Raw genomic sequence first — 18,504 nt, 5'->3', positions numbered from 1 at the left:
TAGTGATTGCCCATTGCAGGGTCATTTTTCCCAACAGTTCCTTTCTTGAGCCACGTTGCCCACTTCACAGACCAAAGAAAAGGTTGTTTTTCTCTGTGTCAATCTTGAAGGACTCCTTTTTGTGCTAACAGGGTTGCCTTATCCACCATTGAAATTCAACAGAAAAAGACTTCACTCTCCAACCCCTACCCAATTGTTGACCACATTCTACATTGCTTTTATCACAAACAAAAATGAAGGGACAGAATAATGTGACCAGTGTTTAAGTGTTTGACATTTTTTGGAATCCCTTTATTAATCATACTTGGTCAAGGTTCTTCTTGACTCTAATCTACTACAGCACTACACTCTCAAAGGAATGAGGTAAACTTGCATGATTTGCTTGCTTGCTTTGTTGTTCCACTTTTTGAAATCGATTTTAAATTTTAAATAAATGATCCTGATACTTCTAAAATAAAATTTGAAACACGTTAAATGATAATATTATTTTTTATTTTTTAAATATCGATTCTTAACTTTATAGAAACAAGTCTTAGTCCAAAAGATGCTGAGCACCATCATCACAAAGTAAATACTATTTTCTCACCCAAAGAAAATAAAGAAATCCAAGTCAAATAAAAGGCCATGCAGATAAAATAAAATAAAATAGAAGGCTGTAATTTGTTGGTTAAAGGATTAAGAGCGCTTCTTAAGAAGAATCTTAATATTTCTCATGGCCTTACTATTGAATTGTTTAAGGATTAGAATATATAATACTATTATATCTTGACCTGGTTGATAGCAAATTCTGAACCTTACCATCATTAATTCACTAAAATGTTTATACATAATGTGCCGATTGTTTGTGCCAGATTGTCTTGCCCTTTAATCTTGGCAATCTAAAACTTGCAATTGGTTATACATAAAGTCTTTTGTGCATGCATGTACAGTAATATTACCCTATTATCAATTCTGTGTTGCTCTTGATATCATGATATGACAAGAAGATTTGGCAAATCAGGAAAAATCTTGGGTAAGTTTAAAAAACAATTTAAATGAATGGCAAAATAAACATTTTAAGGTTCAATTTCAGTGGGTAAAGTTGAGCTGCTTGGTACCAAGATAAACAAGTAAAAAGAAAGGAAAAGGGCAAAGAAAGTTATGTTAAAAAGAATTCAATATCTTGAGATTTGCGATCAAATTCTAGAAGGTATTTGCAAGGTAGTGGAGGATCTAAAAATCATAAGATATTCAAAGCTAAAAGAATTATTATTCAAGAAATAAAAAAAAAAAAGAAATTCTGAATTATCTCCACCGTGGACCCAAAACAAAGCAGTGAGTGATGCTTAAAATCATAGCTATGCCTATACCTACATCTAGCTAGCTAAGTGCTTAATAATCACATCTTATTTAATAAATTAAAGAAAAGCTGTGATGATGGTTTAATATATGTTAAAAGAGTGTTTAATTTTGTAATTTTCAATTAATATTTTTAAAAAAGCTAGCTGAATGACTCCATAAACAACTTGCAAAAAATAAAAAAAGCATTAAACAAATTAAAGTGATACTAAAAACATTGTCTTCATTGAACAGTGACTTCATGCCCCATACAGTTTTACACAGAAATAACATTTTGAAAGTAGAAAATATTGTGAGGGCAAGTTGTGTGAAGATGGGTGTCATTTTCAGCATAAAGCCAAGTAGCAAGGTTGCATCATGTTGATGCATTGCACGGTTGGGAAGTGTGAGAAGCTGCATAATGCATTCATTGGTCTCTGTAAAGAAAAATGAATCAATTAAGAAAGACAACTCAACAAAGAGGTCCATTATAGGACATGGTGAGTCCATGGACCACCCAAAACCATCACTCACAAAATCAAAATCACCAAACTTTGAGAATTCAGAGAGAGGGCAATAATTGACACATTAAAATTCTACCTATTTATTAAAAATATATTAATAAGAATTTTATGTTAACCTTTGAACTAATATTTTTGAATACTGATATATACATTTGTGAGAAAAATATTAATTAATAGTAGATTTAAAATACTGTATATGATGGTTTTAATTTAAATAAAGAAATAAGAAAAAGTGAATGAGACTTAACTTCTGATGAAGAAAGTGAAAGTGAAAGTGAGAGTAAGAGGGAAATTGACGTTATTAGAAAGAAAGTGTCCCATTGAGTGTGGATCTGTGATTTGCTTCCACCGTCCAATTCTTCATTTTTCATTTCTCATGGCACTCCTTTTTAGGTCCATTCTTTCTATATTCACTCTGTTGCCTCATTTTTATATTTTTTTTTAACATGTATTTAATAACACAATAGATAATTAATAAATAAATTTTTATTAAAAGTTATAAATTAATTATAAATTATAAACTCTTACTTAACTTATGAACTATACATTTTTTTGTTAATTTTGGTCAAAAAGATTTATATAATTTTTTTTCCATTATTCTCTAGCATGAATGTTTTATCCATATGATTGATCAACAACAAGAGTGATCTCTCACTTCTTCATGACATTTTATTTATTTTATTTTAAGCTTTGGATGCTCTTGCTCAATGCTCTATTGACTATTATTAGTCACTTCCACCATGCACGTGACGCCTTCATTTTCTCTTAGGCCACAAAAATATATGGACTCTTTGGTTTGTTTTACTAAATAAAATATAATGTTTGTTTTTAATTATAAAATATTACTTTGCTTAATTTTTTTTTAATATTATACAAAATAGTAAAAATAATATTTTTTTTTATCAATCTTTGAGGATAAAATGTAAATAAAGTTACATTTTACAATTAAAAATAATCTGAAAAAATGGGTTGGGTTTTCTCTTTGTAAAAGTTGACGATGTGCTTACATACTCCCTCCTACACAATTCCACTGTAAACTAGATTTTCAACCAATGGATCATTAATTTGATGAGTAGCTCTGTGTCGGCAGTACGAAGATTTTAAGGAAGAATCTTATATTAATTCATGCAGTGATTTCTATTGGTTCATTTGCAGATTAAATAACAAAAGAACAAAGAGAATGAAACAAAAATCAAACCCGTAATTAGTATAGTAGCTTTTGTCCAAAATCTTTGTACCATCGAACAATTTAAAAGCTGATAATGAAAAGTAAAATTATCATTGTAACTTAAAAATCACGATGTTGATCAAACTTGTCACTTTGATATCCAGTCTTAAATTCACAAGTAAATTTAATACAGTGACGAACATTTAATTTGTTTTTATTCTAAGAACCTACAAATTTAAAATCATACTCACACGAAACCATGCATTGTGCATTATAACTCATCAGAAAAATACTTATATTCTTGCAGTACGTAAATCTACTTCTAAATATTGATAAATACGTGAGAAAGCTAAATTTATTTTAGATAATAATATGATAAAATTATTATAGATGTTTAATGAAAATTTGAATTATTGTAAAAAAAAATGGAGGGGATAATTGTTAAGATCTTGACATCTTGTTGTGAGGAAGAACATGTTTGTGGCAGTAGACGCAGCTGCAGTGGATCAGAATCCTCACCTTCTACTTTAATATTAACGAATCTTGTCCTATATACGTTATCCAATGTAGTTGCCTTTTCTAGCCAGACATATTTCCCTCCAACTGCAACTTGGTACAACAAAAACAAAGCGTACACTATTTTCTAGAGATAAAATAGTATACTATTCATAGAGGGTAGAAACTAAATAATTCTTCTTTTTTTTTTAAATTATGGTCAGGTTTATTATTGCTAATTTTTTTATGGGAATTCTTTTTATGATTGGATAATAGAAATAGGGTATGACATGGATATGTTTAGAGTAGAAATATGTTTGACATCCACAAAAATCTAACATAACCTCAGCCTCCCATTCACTTTGCATAAACAACTATTCCTTTTCCATTCATTGTCCACCAATTTTTCTCTATATTGTGCCACACATAGAACAACAACAACAACAAGAAGAAGAAAGAGAGAATTCTGTGATTGCATAAGAGAGGATAATAATTGAGGTGTGGTGAAGAATTTGTTGGAGTGAGGGGAGGACCCACCTACCCTTCACATTCATCATACTCTTCATCAATCTCTTTTTAATCCTTTTCTGTATTTTCTAACTGCACCACCCCAAGGATTGTCCTTTGCCTTGGTTCCATTGTTTTTGTGGATCTTGAGGTGTTAGGTGGGCCTCATAGGTTCTCATACTGCTTCAGTTTCAATTAGCTAGATCTAGACAGGAATTATATTCCCAGAATATTTATTTACTTACCAATGAGATTTTGAGATTCTGCAGATATGGTTCTTATTATATAGACTAAATTGCCATCTTTTTTTTTTATTTTTCAGTTCCGTTACCTTGTGTTATAAAACCTGTTATCAAATCTTTGGTGCCCCCACCTGCATTGGTTTGCTGTGTTCCTCTTCTCATAAGGACCATTTCTACACATTTTTCACTCTTCATTGAATGACAGCTGTTTAGGTTGACTACACGGTTGTGTTGTTCTCTTCTCTTTATTGGTTAGCATTAAGTTACTGTGAGCCTTGTTTGTTACCCAATTCCCATAATAGTGGCTCAAGGCAATTTTCATGGTTCATTCATATTGTCTACCTAATTTATTCTGATCTAGCTTTTGTCTAGGAGGCCCACCATTGGGTTTTGGTGGGCTTTCATTGAACCAATAAAAAAAATCCATCTTTAAAAGGTGTTTTGTTTTGAAGGTTTCAAATTGCTTCTGTGTTTCTTTCCATCAGGTAAGGAAAGTGTCATTTGTGTCAAATAGTGAGGTCATTTTGGTTTTCCTCTTGTTAGCCATTGTTGTTGCACAATTGGCATTAAGGCTCTATCATTTATGCCAAACTCAAACTTGACCTGTGAAAGACATCCTATCTGCTAATGCTACTTTACTTTATCACTTGCATCTCCTTCTTTCTGTTTTTAAAGCCTTTCCTCTTTCTCAAACCACTTCCATCATGGACAGGTGAGGTGAGGTTGATCTCCCTTTTGTTTTACAAAGAGTTGTGTGTGAAATCCTTATCTAAGTTGTTTAGGAATCGCCTTTGGCTTGGTTTTCTTTGTCAAATTCCTACAAGAATGTCTCTTGTGAAGAAGACTCTTAATTCAAAGGTGGAGAATATTGACGATTCCCAAGACATGTCACTGTTGGACTTGCCAGAATTGGTGTTGGAATGCATTCTTGAAAAGCTCCCTCCAGCTTCACTTTGTCAAATGGCTGGAGTTTGCCATTCCTTGAGGGAGAGATGTGTGAGTGATCACCTTTGGGAGAGGCACATGAAACAGAAATGGGGTAGAGTCATTGGTTCAGTTGCTTATAGGGAGTGGAAATGGCATGTTGCTTCCAAAAGGAGTGCTGGAAGTCTTAGACATGGCAAGCAAAGAAGCTTGATGAAGCTTGTGTCCCTTCGTTGGCCTTTTTCATGGATGAGAACCAAGGTGGATGAAAATAATAGCGAAAATCAGCGAAGTTATTCACCTCCTGATTCATTCATGACTTGGTATCTTGCTCTTGAGACTGGCAATTTTTGGTTTCCTGCTCAGGTCTATAACCGTGAGGTATCAATGATTTGTGAACCCCTTAGTGCTTTTTCAATTGAAAACTTATATTCTATCATGCTACCCTCAAAAGTGAAACATTTTACTTTTTTATGGTATGTACTATGTAGAATAGAAGATTGTGTTTGCTCACAAGTTACAATTTTGACTGCAGAATGGCCATGTTGGATTTATCCTATCATGCTATGATGCTGAGCTTAGCTATGATCCTCACACTAACACCTTCCAAGCCAGGTAATTGGACATGATTCTTGATCATTGAATGAAAATTTTTCCCTAAATATTTTTTGGAGTTTCCATGAGGAAAATATAGGATAAAAAAACAAACAAAAGGAATGTAAAGTCTAGTGGCCTAATTATTGATGAATTATCTATAACAGGTATCCACCACATGGAAGAAGAGCTGCTGCAGTAGAGCATGGCATTCCATGGGAAAGGCTAAGGGCGCCGCCTGTTGATACTCCTCCACATGATCTTCATATCTCTGATTGTCTAAGTGATTTGCATCCAGGTGATCACATAGAGATCCAATGGAGAAGAAACAAAGAATTTCCTTATGGTTTGTTCCTGTACTCTACATGTTCTTCTACCCTTATTGTTTTCTTGGCTTGTAAAATGTTAGGTATCATATCAGCAAAGAGCTATTTAGATAAACATAAAACAAGAATAGCTATATGTTCAGAATAGTAAGGATTAAATTTTGAGTCTTTGATAAAATAATTACTTCTCCAATCTTAATTATGCATTTTTATTCACATCTATTTACCCTTCTTGTGTTGAAATTCTGATAGTAGCTTAATGAGATGCATCTTTGTGGCAGGTTGGTGGTATGGTGTTGTAGGCCACTTGGAGTTTTGTGATGGGAATGAAAATTACTGCCGTTGTCATAGTAGTGGTAAGTTAATGCATTTTTCTTTTAAATGAATGTGTTTATATCATTCATTATATTTTCTTGGCTTTAGTTTTCACTTTTTATCATTCATTTAATTCATGTTCTGTTCCTCCCATCTAGTTGAACTATGTTCTGGCTTAAATTGTCTAGTGGATCATTGCAAGGATATGGTTTAGGGATTGGTTGCAAAAAGGATTGTAGGCTTCAGATGAATTCTGCTTTCTTAAATTTAACTGAATATAGAGTATAAAGCTGCAAAAATGGAGAGAAAAAAGATAATTCTCAGAAATTTTGAAGACACAGGAATTAATGAAGGTTAAAGTCTACATTAGATTAAATATTTTATAGTTTTGTCATTTAGCGTTATCATGTTTTTCATTCTAGAGGTTATAAGGTGAAAAAAGTGACGTAAATGAAAGTTTCACTTGGACAGACTAAGGCCACACTATGTTGTAATGGTATTATCATAAATATGATAATTTTTTTTGCACCAAAAAAATGATAATTTTTTTTAAGAATTAAGATATAGATAGGGAAAAATATATGAACTAAAACATGATTATTTACATTCTATCAATTTATTTTTTAATAGAGCTAATATTTATATTGGGTTGACATCATCATTGTATTATAACTAGTTTTTAATTTCTTAAAAAAATAATTAAAAAATATAATCGTTATCAAATTAAAATAAAAGTATTATTTAAGTTATGATACTAATTTCTTTATTATGAAAAAATTATATATATGTTAGGAGATTTGAAGGTAATGTAATCAAGCTTTGATACTGAGGCATTGTACAATATGCATATCGAATATTCAATGTGAAGACGTTAATTTTAAAGTATCGGGCATCATAGCAAGACCACAATTTGGGCTAGGTTCCTTTCCTGATAATAAATCAAAAACATGGACCACCATCTATGCAATATGATTGGTCCCCTGGACATATCATGGTCAGCATGTCATAATTCCACCAACATATTGATAACTCGTGTCCCTGATCCACATTTACGATCAACTATGTTAAAAAAAGAAATCAATTATAGTTTTTGCTCTCTTTTTGCTGTGTATTCCATTTTTTCTGATATTGGTAGTTATGATCAGAATGATCCATGGCCTCCTTCCCAGCTTATGTTTCATTTAACATTCCCTTCACTGCTTATAACAGCAGGTTTTACTTTTTACACTTTTTTCATAAATATAACAGCATATTGTTATGTTTACACATTTTACATTTTCCTTCGTCACTCTAAGCATGATAACATAGTTTTCACACATTTTCACATGTTCCTTTCAATTTTTACCATATTTTCACAATTTCTTCAAAATGGTCTTAATGCAACATTAATAAATTGATAGTCAAGGACAACTCAAATTTTAGTCATGGCATTAGCCTTTGTTATATTTCCATTTACAAAAGGCATTTCTTATGATTCAAACATAGTTTATTTGACACTGCATTATGTGTTGGTTGCAGACACAGTGGTGTTAGAGTTCCATCAGTACACTCATGACTCACGTTGGAGAAGAACAACTATAAGTAGGAAAGATCACAGGGAGGAAGGAAATGAGGCTGATGGCTTTTATGGAGGAATCAGAAAGATTAAGAATGAGAATGAGAATGAGATTTCCATTTGGAAAAGCCTTTGGCCTTCTGAAGTCTTGGACTAATCAGATCAAGTTTTTCACTTAGCATTATGACAAGACTCAAGACTAGTATTCTCATTTTCATCATTCTAGGCAGGTACTTCTGCATCAGAGAAAAAGGGGTGTCTCATTCAGCCAAATGAGCATTGAGACCATCCTATACTTCACCCCTTTTTTCGATTTTTTTTCATGGGAAAGTTTAGGCCTCTCCAAGTGATTTCAATCAATGTATATAACTCATTTTCATTTATGATTTATGCACACTGCTGGCATAGAATATTCACTCCACAATATATAGAATGATTAGAATCAATCTGATGATATTCTCAAATATTTATAGATTTGAAATCACATAGCAATATAGCTTCCGTACCAAGAAATGTAAGATGTAGTTCAGACATTATTCATGTGAAAGTGGATCATTAGCAATATGTCTAAAGAATGCCCTCTCTCTGTGCGGATTGAGTTTTCTTTTGGCTACGATTTACGAAAGAGGTATGCAGCCTCAGTGATCTGCAACACTTTTGCGGATGCAGTATAGTCCCATCCAATCTATCTTTCTATAACAAAGTATTTAGGTAATAATGGACTAGTAATTCTACCAAAATCTTCAATGTACATTTCAGTTAGGTGCAAAAAGAAAAAGTGATATAAAGGGAGATGGAGACTGTTATTTATCCAACGTTGATGTGAATTAAAGCATTTAGTAAACATAACTCACTTTACATTAACGATAGTTAAGTTTTTACTTGTTCACTTTACACTTCTTTTTACTTTAGAGCAGCCAATTCTTGATGGAAATTTTTAGACATAACATATATAATCAATTTCTATAACCCATTGTTATCATATGCTTCCCACCAAATAGGATAAAATGATGGAGTAGAGACAGCAACAGCAAGAATGACTCTAAAGTAGTAATTTTAACCGTTCATTTCAGCTAACTCCTATATTCTACCCATACATTGTGTGACTCAATCACTTCACTTTGCCTCCCTCATAACCCAAGCAGAGAAAAAATCTTGGCAATGGCCTATGACATACCAATTTCATTTGGGTCAACTCACCTCTTCTTTGATCCTTATTCCATTGGGTTGATTGTGTTGATGTCACGGATTTCATGTCAAGTTTCCTCACCAAGGGTGGTTTCTCCTGTGCTTCCATTTTATCTTCTAACTTGTGATGAGCAATGGCTTTTCCCATGTTTGATGTACCAAACAGAAACTTCTTAATACTTTCTCTCCTCTTCTTCCTTGTCCAAAAACTACCTCTTTCTCTCTCATCTTTCTTTGTCTCCGCAGCAAGTTTGGAAACACAGGTCCTCTTGGGCTCAATGGTCTTATCATTGCTAACTCCCACTAGTCTCACCTGTCTTGCAAACACCAAACCTTTGGGCTCATATAGCACATTTATTCTTCCTGATTCATGCTTCAATGGCTCTTTCTGAATCTCACATATCAGCTTAGCAGTGTCACAACAATGTGACTCAGGTTGACTTGACTTTGATAGCCCCACATTTTCCTGGGACTTGTAGTTGAATCCCCTAAATGGGGACAGTGATCTAGTCCTCCTGAGGCCATGTTTTGCCTTTGTTTTCCCTCTCTTTTCCTCTTTGACCTTCTCCAGAGCCACCATGAAGGGATCAAAATCATCATTCCACAAACTATGGCGTGAAAATGGAAGCTTAAGCATTGATCCTGGGGACCTTGGAGATGTCACTGTTGAGCTTGGTGTGCTCTTAATGTTGGCATCTCCACTCTGATGTAGCCTTGGAGGAAGTTTGAGTTTGAGGGGTGGCATCAATGGCAAGACTTTACCATCACAGAATAGCTCATCAGCAAATGCCATGTTGGGCAATGAATCCATACAATCATTATTTTGGTTTGTCTCAATGTCCAAGTCTTTAACATTAAAACGGCGACTAGTTTCAAATTCAAACTCATCCACATTAGAGTTTGCATCCTCATGTGTTGTTCTTGGTGTTGTTGGGCCTGTTTGAAAACCAGAAAGTACTCTTAGTTTGAGTCTTCTAGGACTAGTTGGTGCACTGTAGAAGCACACTTCTTGGCTGAAGTTACTAGCACTCATGTAACCAAACTCGTTGGAAAAAGGGATATCCATCATTTTGACACACAAACCTTAGAGGCTTATAAAGCAATGAATGACCAAAGGGGTGGCTATGTTTTGTAAAAAAAAAAGAAACAAGTATAATGATGGAGGAGCTTGAAAACAGCTATAGTGTAGGGAATTTTTTTCCTGAAATGAAGGGATTTGGATTATATATATATATATATATATATCATTCGTCAAAGTAATCTTCAAAGTTCAAAGCTCTACCAAAATTAAATAGATCGCTTTTGGGGAGTTTTTCTGGTGTTGTGTCCCTTTCTGTGTTGGCCTCATTAATGCTGCATTTCATAAATATCAGGAATGTTAATGTTCATTCTAAGCAACTTAATCCATGATATTTTTCTATTTATCGTGACACTATTTGTTGTCTTCTTATGATTTCTTTGTAACAAATTTGCATAACGTACAAAGCATATAATTTATCTTGTGACACTCTCTCCCTTGTAGGTACCTTGGAACATACCAAACGATCACAATCAGAAATTCAGCATCCCAACATGAATATTCTGAGTCGTGCAGAAAATATAGTCCCCAATAATACGAAAGATCTAGTTAAATAAATCCTTAAAGCATATGGGTCACGCTACCACAACTTTGGTCAAGGTCCTCCTACCCGTGACATACCTATATATGAGGAAATAAATATAATGGTGCTATTACCCTTTGACCCTCCTCAGTAGCCTTGACTCTTGAATAGCCATATATATCCATATCAATTCATGATAATTCTCAAGTGTTATTAGCGCCATCATAGGCACTTGATTAGCGTTCACGGTATTGCATTTAAAGTATATATATGTTGTCTTGTTATATCAGTAACTTTTGATTTTGAGCTGAGTTTAGATTGGTAAATATTTGAATATATGCAGACTTAAAGTAAATTATATGCATCTTTCAATTAGGCAAATCTTAAGCAATTAACAGAGGACTGTAGCATTTCCTCAAAGGCCGGTATAAAATTTTCCTTTACCCATGAATGTGATTTATATATTTAATATCACAGACATCAATAATTCTATCAATATGACAATTCAGGATTAAATAACAATGTAAAAAAACTTTACATTATCTGTTTATTTAAATTAAATTGTAAAACATTTGTGGTTTAATATATTGCATGCTTGATAATGTTACAAAAAAAAGATACTTTCTCATTTGAAGCAACAAGTGATATGCATGTATCGTTGAAGAAAGAGATTACACTCTAACAGGACCACCCGTATTAAATTATAAGATGAACACGACAGATGACTGATTTATCTGTCAACGTTGGATGAAGAACAAATTGGGCAAATTGAATGTGTGTTGGATTTATGTCTTTATAACCCAACGTTTGGCTCTTTTATTTTTTTAAAAATTGTTACACAAATGTGACATCACATTACTGTGCAATTGTAAAAAAAAGTAATTTGTGTTTTTTCTTTCTATTTTTTTTTTTTTATTAGGCCAAACTTTGACCCAGAAACTCAAGCACCGTTTTTTACATTTAAAAAATTAATAAAAATATAAAAGTAAAGCTATAGAAACAATGTTAAAGTAATTCTTAAGTTTGCTGCTAAAAGTGATTCTATCTTATTCCAACAAATTTGCTTCTGATGATAAATATTTGATTTAGAGAAAATATAGTTATTAAAATTTGTGTTTGTATTTTTAAAGAAAATAAGATTACCAAGATCTAAGGTGTCATTTAGTTTCCAATTTTTTTTAATTTTAATTATAAAATTAATATTTTGTTTTATATTTTCAAAGATTTACATATACAAAATTTATTTTTACTGTTTTCTTTCTAGAAAAATATTTGAAAATAAAATATATAATATAATTAAAAAATAAAATATATATATATATATATATAAAATCGATCGAAAAAATAATTTTTTTTATCGAGCCTAAAAATTAAAAAACTTCATGAATTACTTGATGAGTGTAAATAACGAAGAGGATGCTGAGGCCCAATTTTGCAATGTCACCCAAATTTAATTTGTGTAACAAAAAAATATTGTCAAAAAATATAAAAAGGCATCCTGCACGTAAGAGTAAACAATTGAAATATTGATAAAAAAAAAAATTGAAACAATCAACAGCCAAAATTTCAAAAGCTTATAGATATACAGTTAAATGCCCCTAATGTTTAAGATTATAAATAAATCACTATAATCTTATAAAATTTGATAAAATATTTATAATCTTTTCTGGTAAAATTCCAGTAGCAAATTTTATTAATATTTTCAGTTTTTATTGAATAATGGTTCATTCAAATTTTTTTTACTAAATTACATCTTTATTCCCATGCTTCAGCTTAAGTATAACTTTGTCCGCTAAATTTAATAGTTTTTTATTTTTAAATTGTTCAAAGTAAATTCTTCGTATCAAAATTTGCCCCAATAATTAATAGAAATGTAGTGAAGATGTGGAGTGACATTCATTTTGAATAAAAGACAAGAGAAAATTACACTAAATATTTTTTTAAAAAATAAAAACAAAAAATATGTTACATTTTATACATTTATTTTTATTCAAATATTAAAGAACAATGCTAATTTGTACCCTTAAAGAATTAAAAAATATTAAAATCCTATTAAACACATATTTAGTAAAAAAAATTATTTAAATTACATTTTGATAGACAATAAATAAAATTATTTGCATCTTATTAAAATGGCACTTTATGTTAATTGAGTTATGATAAATACTCTTCATTCGTCATAATCTTACCAGAATCGGAGAAGATTTTGACAAGTGAAAGATACTCTGAAAACAAATGGCATCAGAGTAACCCATCTCGTCTAATTCCAATGCTCATTACTGTCACTGATTCGATTCACGGCTGCGGAATCTTTTTGCAAAACTGTAATTTTATTATTTTTGTATTCTAAATCATTTTCAAATTATATCTCTTCGGAAAAACTCTCAATCAACCAATAAAGCTCATGAGCTTTTAGAAAAAATGGTTGGCTTTGTTGGAGCATATAAAAAAGCTTAAAATAGTGAAGAGATTTTCATTAGATTACGAGTAAATCATATAAACAAACTTGGATATCACAACCAGTCCAAAACTTAACGCTTGCTTTGAGAGTGACCAACCATTACAGATATTTTTATTTTTCAGGTGATTCAAATAAATTGAATGAATCCAGGTTTGGGGGATAAAGTTCAATTTATGAGAGTAAAAACAAATTTTCTTTCAACTAACAGAGGTCAAACAAGCAAAGCTTTAGTTTGAAAACTTTTTATTTATTAACATAAATTTCCATTCTTCTGTTATATGGACATCTTTATGCAAGAGCCTTTTCTCCTTTGCATTCTAGTTTAAAGTGAATGTTTGCATTGCTTTTTCTTACCTTCTTGGAGTTGGACTGGACATGAATCAAGTTATAGTTGCAATATATTTAAACTAACCATAAAGTATACATAATGTATATGAACATTGAGCAAAGAAAGACGTAGAAAATTATAGCTGGAGCTTTCTATGTACTTTGTTGCCCTTGCACAGAAATAGAAAAATAATAATAATGCAAACATAGCAAAAGCTGCTGTTAAACAGTCACTACACTACACTACAACAACTACATTAATGGCTACCAAATGATACATGATGCATCTCTTCTCTACTTTTGCATTTAATGCAAAACTATCATGGAATTGAAAACTATTAGCCAAAATTATTTTCTTTAATAATGGGTTGTAACATAAACCAACGTTGTTCTTACATATGGTTATTGACAATACACAAAAAGAAATTGGTCCATCAAAAATAAATCACAAATTCTCATAAGAAAGAGCAGGGGATAAAGAACATGTCGAGAAGTGAAGAACTCATAAAAGAATACAAATTTATGTACAAATTATAAAGAGAGCTTGAAATGAAGAAGGAAAAATAAAATAAATTCATGTCCTTTATAACTATAAACATTATCTTATCTGTTGTGTAAAGGATTAGGACCAGTGTAGATTACCCTTTTTTCATCACCAAGAACTGCTTCACCACCATCTTCACCTGTGTTTTGTCTTGAACTTCCTTTAACATGAAAGGGACTAAGATTTGACAAAGTCCCGGTTAAGCTTTGAGATTTTGCATAACCATCATCAGCAGAGGAGATTTTGAACAAGATCAGAATCAACAGTAGCATCAAGAAACAAGCCATACTCATCAGCTTCATGCTCTCAAGTGGTGCATGGAAAACTTATAATTGGCCCAAAACCCCGTAAAGAAAGAAACAAAACTAGCTCCTTTTTGGATCTGATTCAAAAGGGTGTCACTAAAAACACACAGAAAAATAAAGCTTAGAGGAAACAAGGGTGCTTTGAAGGTGGTGGTCCTTTTTGCTGCTTTTGGCTCGATTCAAGAGTGCGTAACTTGTATGCGGATTGTGTGTTTTTAAATTGGATGGTGTGTGTAACCTTGAAGTGTGAGCTCTGAAAATGAGGATAGTCAATGAGAGGTGTGAGTCAATATGCATAGGGGTTGGTGCCTTAATGCAAATAAATATGGTGCAGAGTGTGTTTGGATGCTTTTTACTTGGGAAACAACTATGGACCAGAGAGAGAGAATAAGAGGAAGAGGAGCCTTTGCTACTTTTGTTAAACCTTTGGTGATGCTGTTCTCAGTTCACTTATGGTGCATGTATCCATATATTTACTGCATGAGAAAAAAGATGAGAGAGAGAGAGAACTTGAATATCATTGTGTATCTATCTAACGTCAGGGGATCAAATAACTAAATCATATCTGTAAATTATTCTTTTTAAACTTTTATAATCATATTTCTGCAGAAAATTATGTAATTTGTACTGTTTTGTGTTTAAAAATGAGAGAGAAATTACATTCACACCCAAAGGATTTCGTGAAATTATTTTTATATATTTTAACACTCCTTTTACCTCTTTCAATTTGTGCAGTTGTGTAAAATATTAGGAGAGATTGTATTAGCTAAAATGATATGCAATGTTGTACTATTGTATAGTTTGAAAGAGATTTGTGTATAATTAAAAAGGAAAAAAATTCATTGAGTGGAATTGTTAAATTACAAGGAGTAAGGTAATCTGCTTTAGAGGGAAATAACACTAGAACTCAAAAGTATGTAGAAGAAAAAGTTGATTGTATAAGGATTATAAGAAGGGTATAAATAACATTTGTTCTTAGCTTATATATATGAAAATGTACTCACTGGATGCATGTTGCATTCTTAAAAGATTAAAACGTTATTGAAACATGTAGTAGATAAAAGTGCCTTAGCTCCACACTTCTAGTAATCCATCAAGAGTAAATTTGAAATATGGGGTGGAATCCCCTAATCAACCGAAGTGCCAAAGCAATTGGGTTTTTACCATTAAACAAAAAGCAATTAACTAGGTTCATGTCGCTGCAAAGTACAAACTTCCAAAACAGAGAAAATTAGAAGGATGTTCAAGTGCTACCCAGGATTTTTGGCTCTGAAATTTTATTTTTTTTTGGCACGGAGGAAATCTAGTAACACTAATGTTAATTTTGGCTTCAGCAATTTCATAAGTTCTTGGGTTATCTTTCTGTTGCTGTAGAGTTTGTCTCGCTGTTTAGTCTTATTTTAGCATATTGTTTGATTCATAAGGCATGAGATCGCGGTGGACATTTAGAAAAGAAAATATAGTGCATTTATGTCGGGATTGAAGCATGATTAGTGAAAAGAATAATAATTTGGTCAAACTGGTGGGGGGTTTGACAAATAAGGCATGGAAATGTTGAAAATGAGTACATGATTCTTTTTCTTGCAAAGAATGATGTTGTCTTCATTTACTTTACACAAGGGAAAAAGTTCGTGGCTTTTGGTTGTGGGCATTTTTAAATTTGTTTTACTCTCTTTGATGGAAAGCCCCTTGGCTTTATGACAAGAAAATTTTGGCAGAATATATTGAAAAATCTACTTTTGTAGATTACATGCTTTTGCCTTTTTATGTTAGTTGAATGTGATGGCATGGTTTTTATAACAAGCATTTCATATGAACCTAAACATGAATTTCTGAAATCACTCTATCGGAAAATGGGATTGAATGAACTGGCTCCTGGCAAGAGACAGGTCATTCCCCTGCCCTTACTTCCCATTCCCAGAACAAGCACAGACACAATACACTCATCACTTAGAATTTACTTAGTTTAACATTATGATTTATTTTATTTTTTTGTGAGTATAGATACATATTCGTGGGAAATTATGAAGTTAATTGGTGTGTAAAATTATTATCTTAATTTCCAACCTTACCAGGGTGAAGGTGATACTAGCATGGTAATAAATTATGATTTGTTTAGCATTCTCTATATATAATATTTGCTTTTAAAATAAAGATTCAATGATTAAGCATTATGTATTTAACTTAAAAAGATTTCAATTTTTGAATCTCATCAACATAGGACAGAAAGAAGGGTAAAAATAAATTTCTCCTTATTTTTAAAATAGACACTGTTTGAGTTGAAAAACTAAAAGTAGGTGTGACCACTTAAACCCAAATGGAAGTGAATCATATGTGTGCATTCGAATGAGGTGTGGTACTTTATCTTTTTGGATTTTAGCCACCCCCACCCCACACACACACACTCACAAACACTAAAAATAACCTTGGTCTTTTTGGAATGCTAAATTGTAGTTTCTGTCATTGTGTGATTATGTGCAATTGCTAGCTCGTGCCAACACTGCTATGAGGATGCATCCTTCTACATATAATGCAAATCCTATATAATAATGAAAAAAGAAGTCCATAGCATGTTAAACACCCTAATGCCATCATGCACTAGTGCTTTCCTTCAACTCTTCAACATTGGCCATGCATGTTATACATATTACCTGTATAACACTCACAAAACTTAATTATGGCATTATCAAAGACAAAGCTTCATCATGATGAGAGACACCCACCACTCTCAAAGTTGAGTTGAGAAAGGGAGCTAAATGATCATCTTCTGATCGTGTTAAGTAGCTTTGAGCCTTGACTGACAAAATAGGCGAAATTTATCTTTTTCTTAAGGAAAAAAAAAACAAAGAATTTGTTGAGTACATAAGGCTATCATTAAGGCAAGGAAATAAATTGGTGCACAAGCAAAAGCAAATAATTAAGGCCTCTTTCTTACTTTGCATTTTGCTTTTAGTTTCCCTTTTTTACTGGTCAAAGTCATGACTCCCCTCTAGCATAATTGGGATCTCAAATGCTTATACCTAAAAAAAAGTGGCATAGTTTCTTGACCTTGGTTCCTAGAATGAAACTATCCCTGGCTTGAGATAAATTTCTGAAATCAATAATTAGGCATGCATGGGACCTTTACTGTTGTTAAAGGCAATCCTATTGTTGGTTCCATACGATAATAGCGGTGATTGAATAGTAATTTTACTATTTAAAATCTATGCACAACCCATAAGTTAGTTACCACGTACACTTTAATTAAAACTTTTACATATATGAAACTCAGTTGCATTGACTTTAGCATTTTGTGCATTGTTGAGGAAAAGAAAGTGGGGCAAGTAGGTGTATAAATATAGTAGTGATGACTAAAATACCAGACATAGCAGCCAATAAACTTCCATATAGTCAAAGACAAATAAGCTGGATAATTGCTGACAAGTTTTGACACCAAAAAAACTAGATCAACACTTTGGAAAGATAAAATTTCTTGATCAGCATGCCCGCAAAATGGGCTAGATGTTTTTGGTTGTCTTGTAAAGCGTAATTACAAGAATCGTTGAATGAGTTTTCTTTACACCTACCTGCTACAGAATTAGGCTTAATTATATCTATGTGTGTTAACATTGTATAAGGATGAACACTTGGAAAAATTCCCTGCTGAATGATTCCCGGCTGCGGAAAATTGTTTTGAACTTTTTCTAAATTTTTAAATTGAGAAGGGATGGATTTTACCAATTGTCTCTTCTGCTAAGAACTTTTTTTTTTTTTTTAACTTTTTCTTTCTGAAACTGTATAATGAAGAATAATATTATTCATCCGCAGTAGCACACTTGGAAAACTTCCCTTGCTGAATGTTTCCAGGTTCGAATCCCGGCTGTGGAAAATTATTTTGAATTTTTATCTGATTTTTTGAATAAGTGATGTCAACTTAAAAAATTATTTATTGCACTAATGACCATTTTTAAAATAAAAATTAACAATAAATCTTTTTGATAATTTATGCTAGGCTTATTAGAGAAAGTAAATTATTTTTGCATAATGCTGTGTACAACCAATAGAGTGAAGGTAAAACTACTATATTAGATTAGTTGCAACATAATGACAACCTAACACGTGGATTTTCCGG

General features: G+C 32.2%; 1 protein-coding gene across 2 annotated transcripts; it reads left to right on the top strand.

Annotated features, from left to right (window-relative positions):
- The first annotated feature begins 3,840 nt into the window (after positions 1 to 3,840).
- On the top strand, positions 3,841 to 8,568 carry LOC113845956 (F-box protein At2g26850-like). Of its 2 annotated transcripts, XM_027473709.1 has the most exons (6): positions 3,873 to 4,169; positions 4,334 to 5,558; positions 5,713 to 5,792; positions 5,939 to 6,117; positions 6,379 to 6,453; positions 7,931 to 8,493. In XM_027473709.1, exons 2-6 carry the CDS (start codon positions 4,881 to 4,883, stop codon positions 8,122 to 8,124), a joined length of 1,206 nt encoding a protein of 401 aa, XP_027329510.1. In that variant the 5' UTR covers positions 3,873 to 4,169; positions 4,334 to 4,880; the 3' UTR covers positions 8,125 to 8,493. The 2 variants fall into 2 exon arrangements, with proteins under 2 accessions (XP_027329509.1, XP_027329510.1); XM_027473708.1 differs by having other exon boundaries at positions 3,841 to 5,558; positions 7,931 to 8,568.
- Positions 8,569 to 18,504: the final 9,936 nt, after the last annotated feature.

Source organism: Abrus precatorius, unplaced genomic scaffold, assembly GCF_003935025.1.
Source record: "Abrus precatorius isolate BTA unplaced genomic scaffold, Abrus_2018 Scaffold8, whole genome shotgun sequence".
Classification (NCBI taxonomy): Eukaryota; Viridiplantae; Streptophyta; class Magnoliopsida; order Fabales; family Fabaceae; genus Abrus; species Abrus precatorius.
The sequence above is the reverse complement of the archived record's forward strand: the minus strand, read 5'-3'. Positions and strand labels throughout refer to the sequence as shown.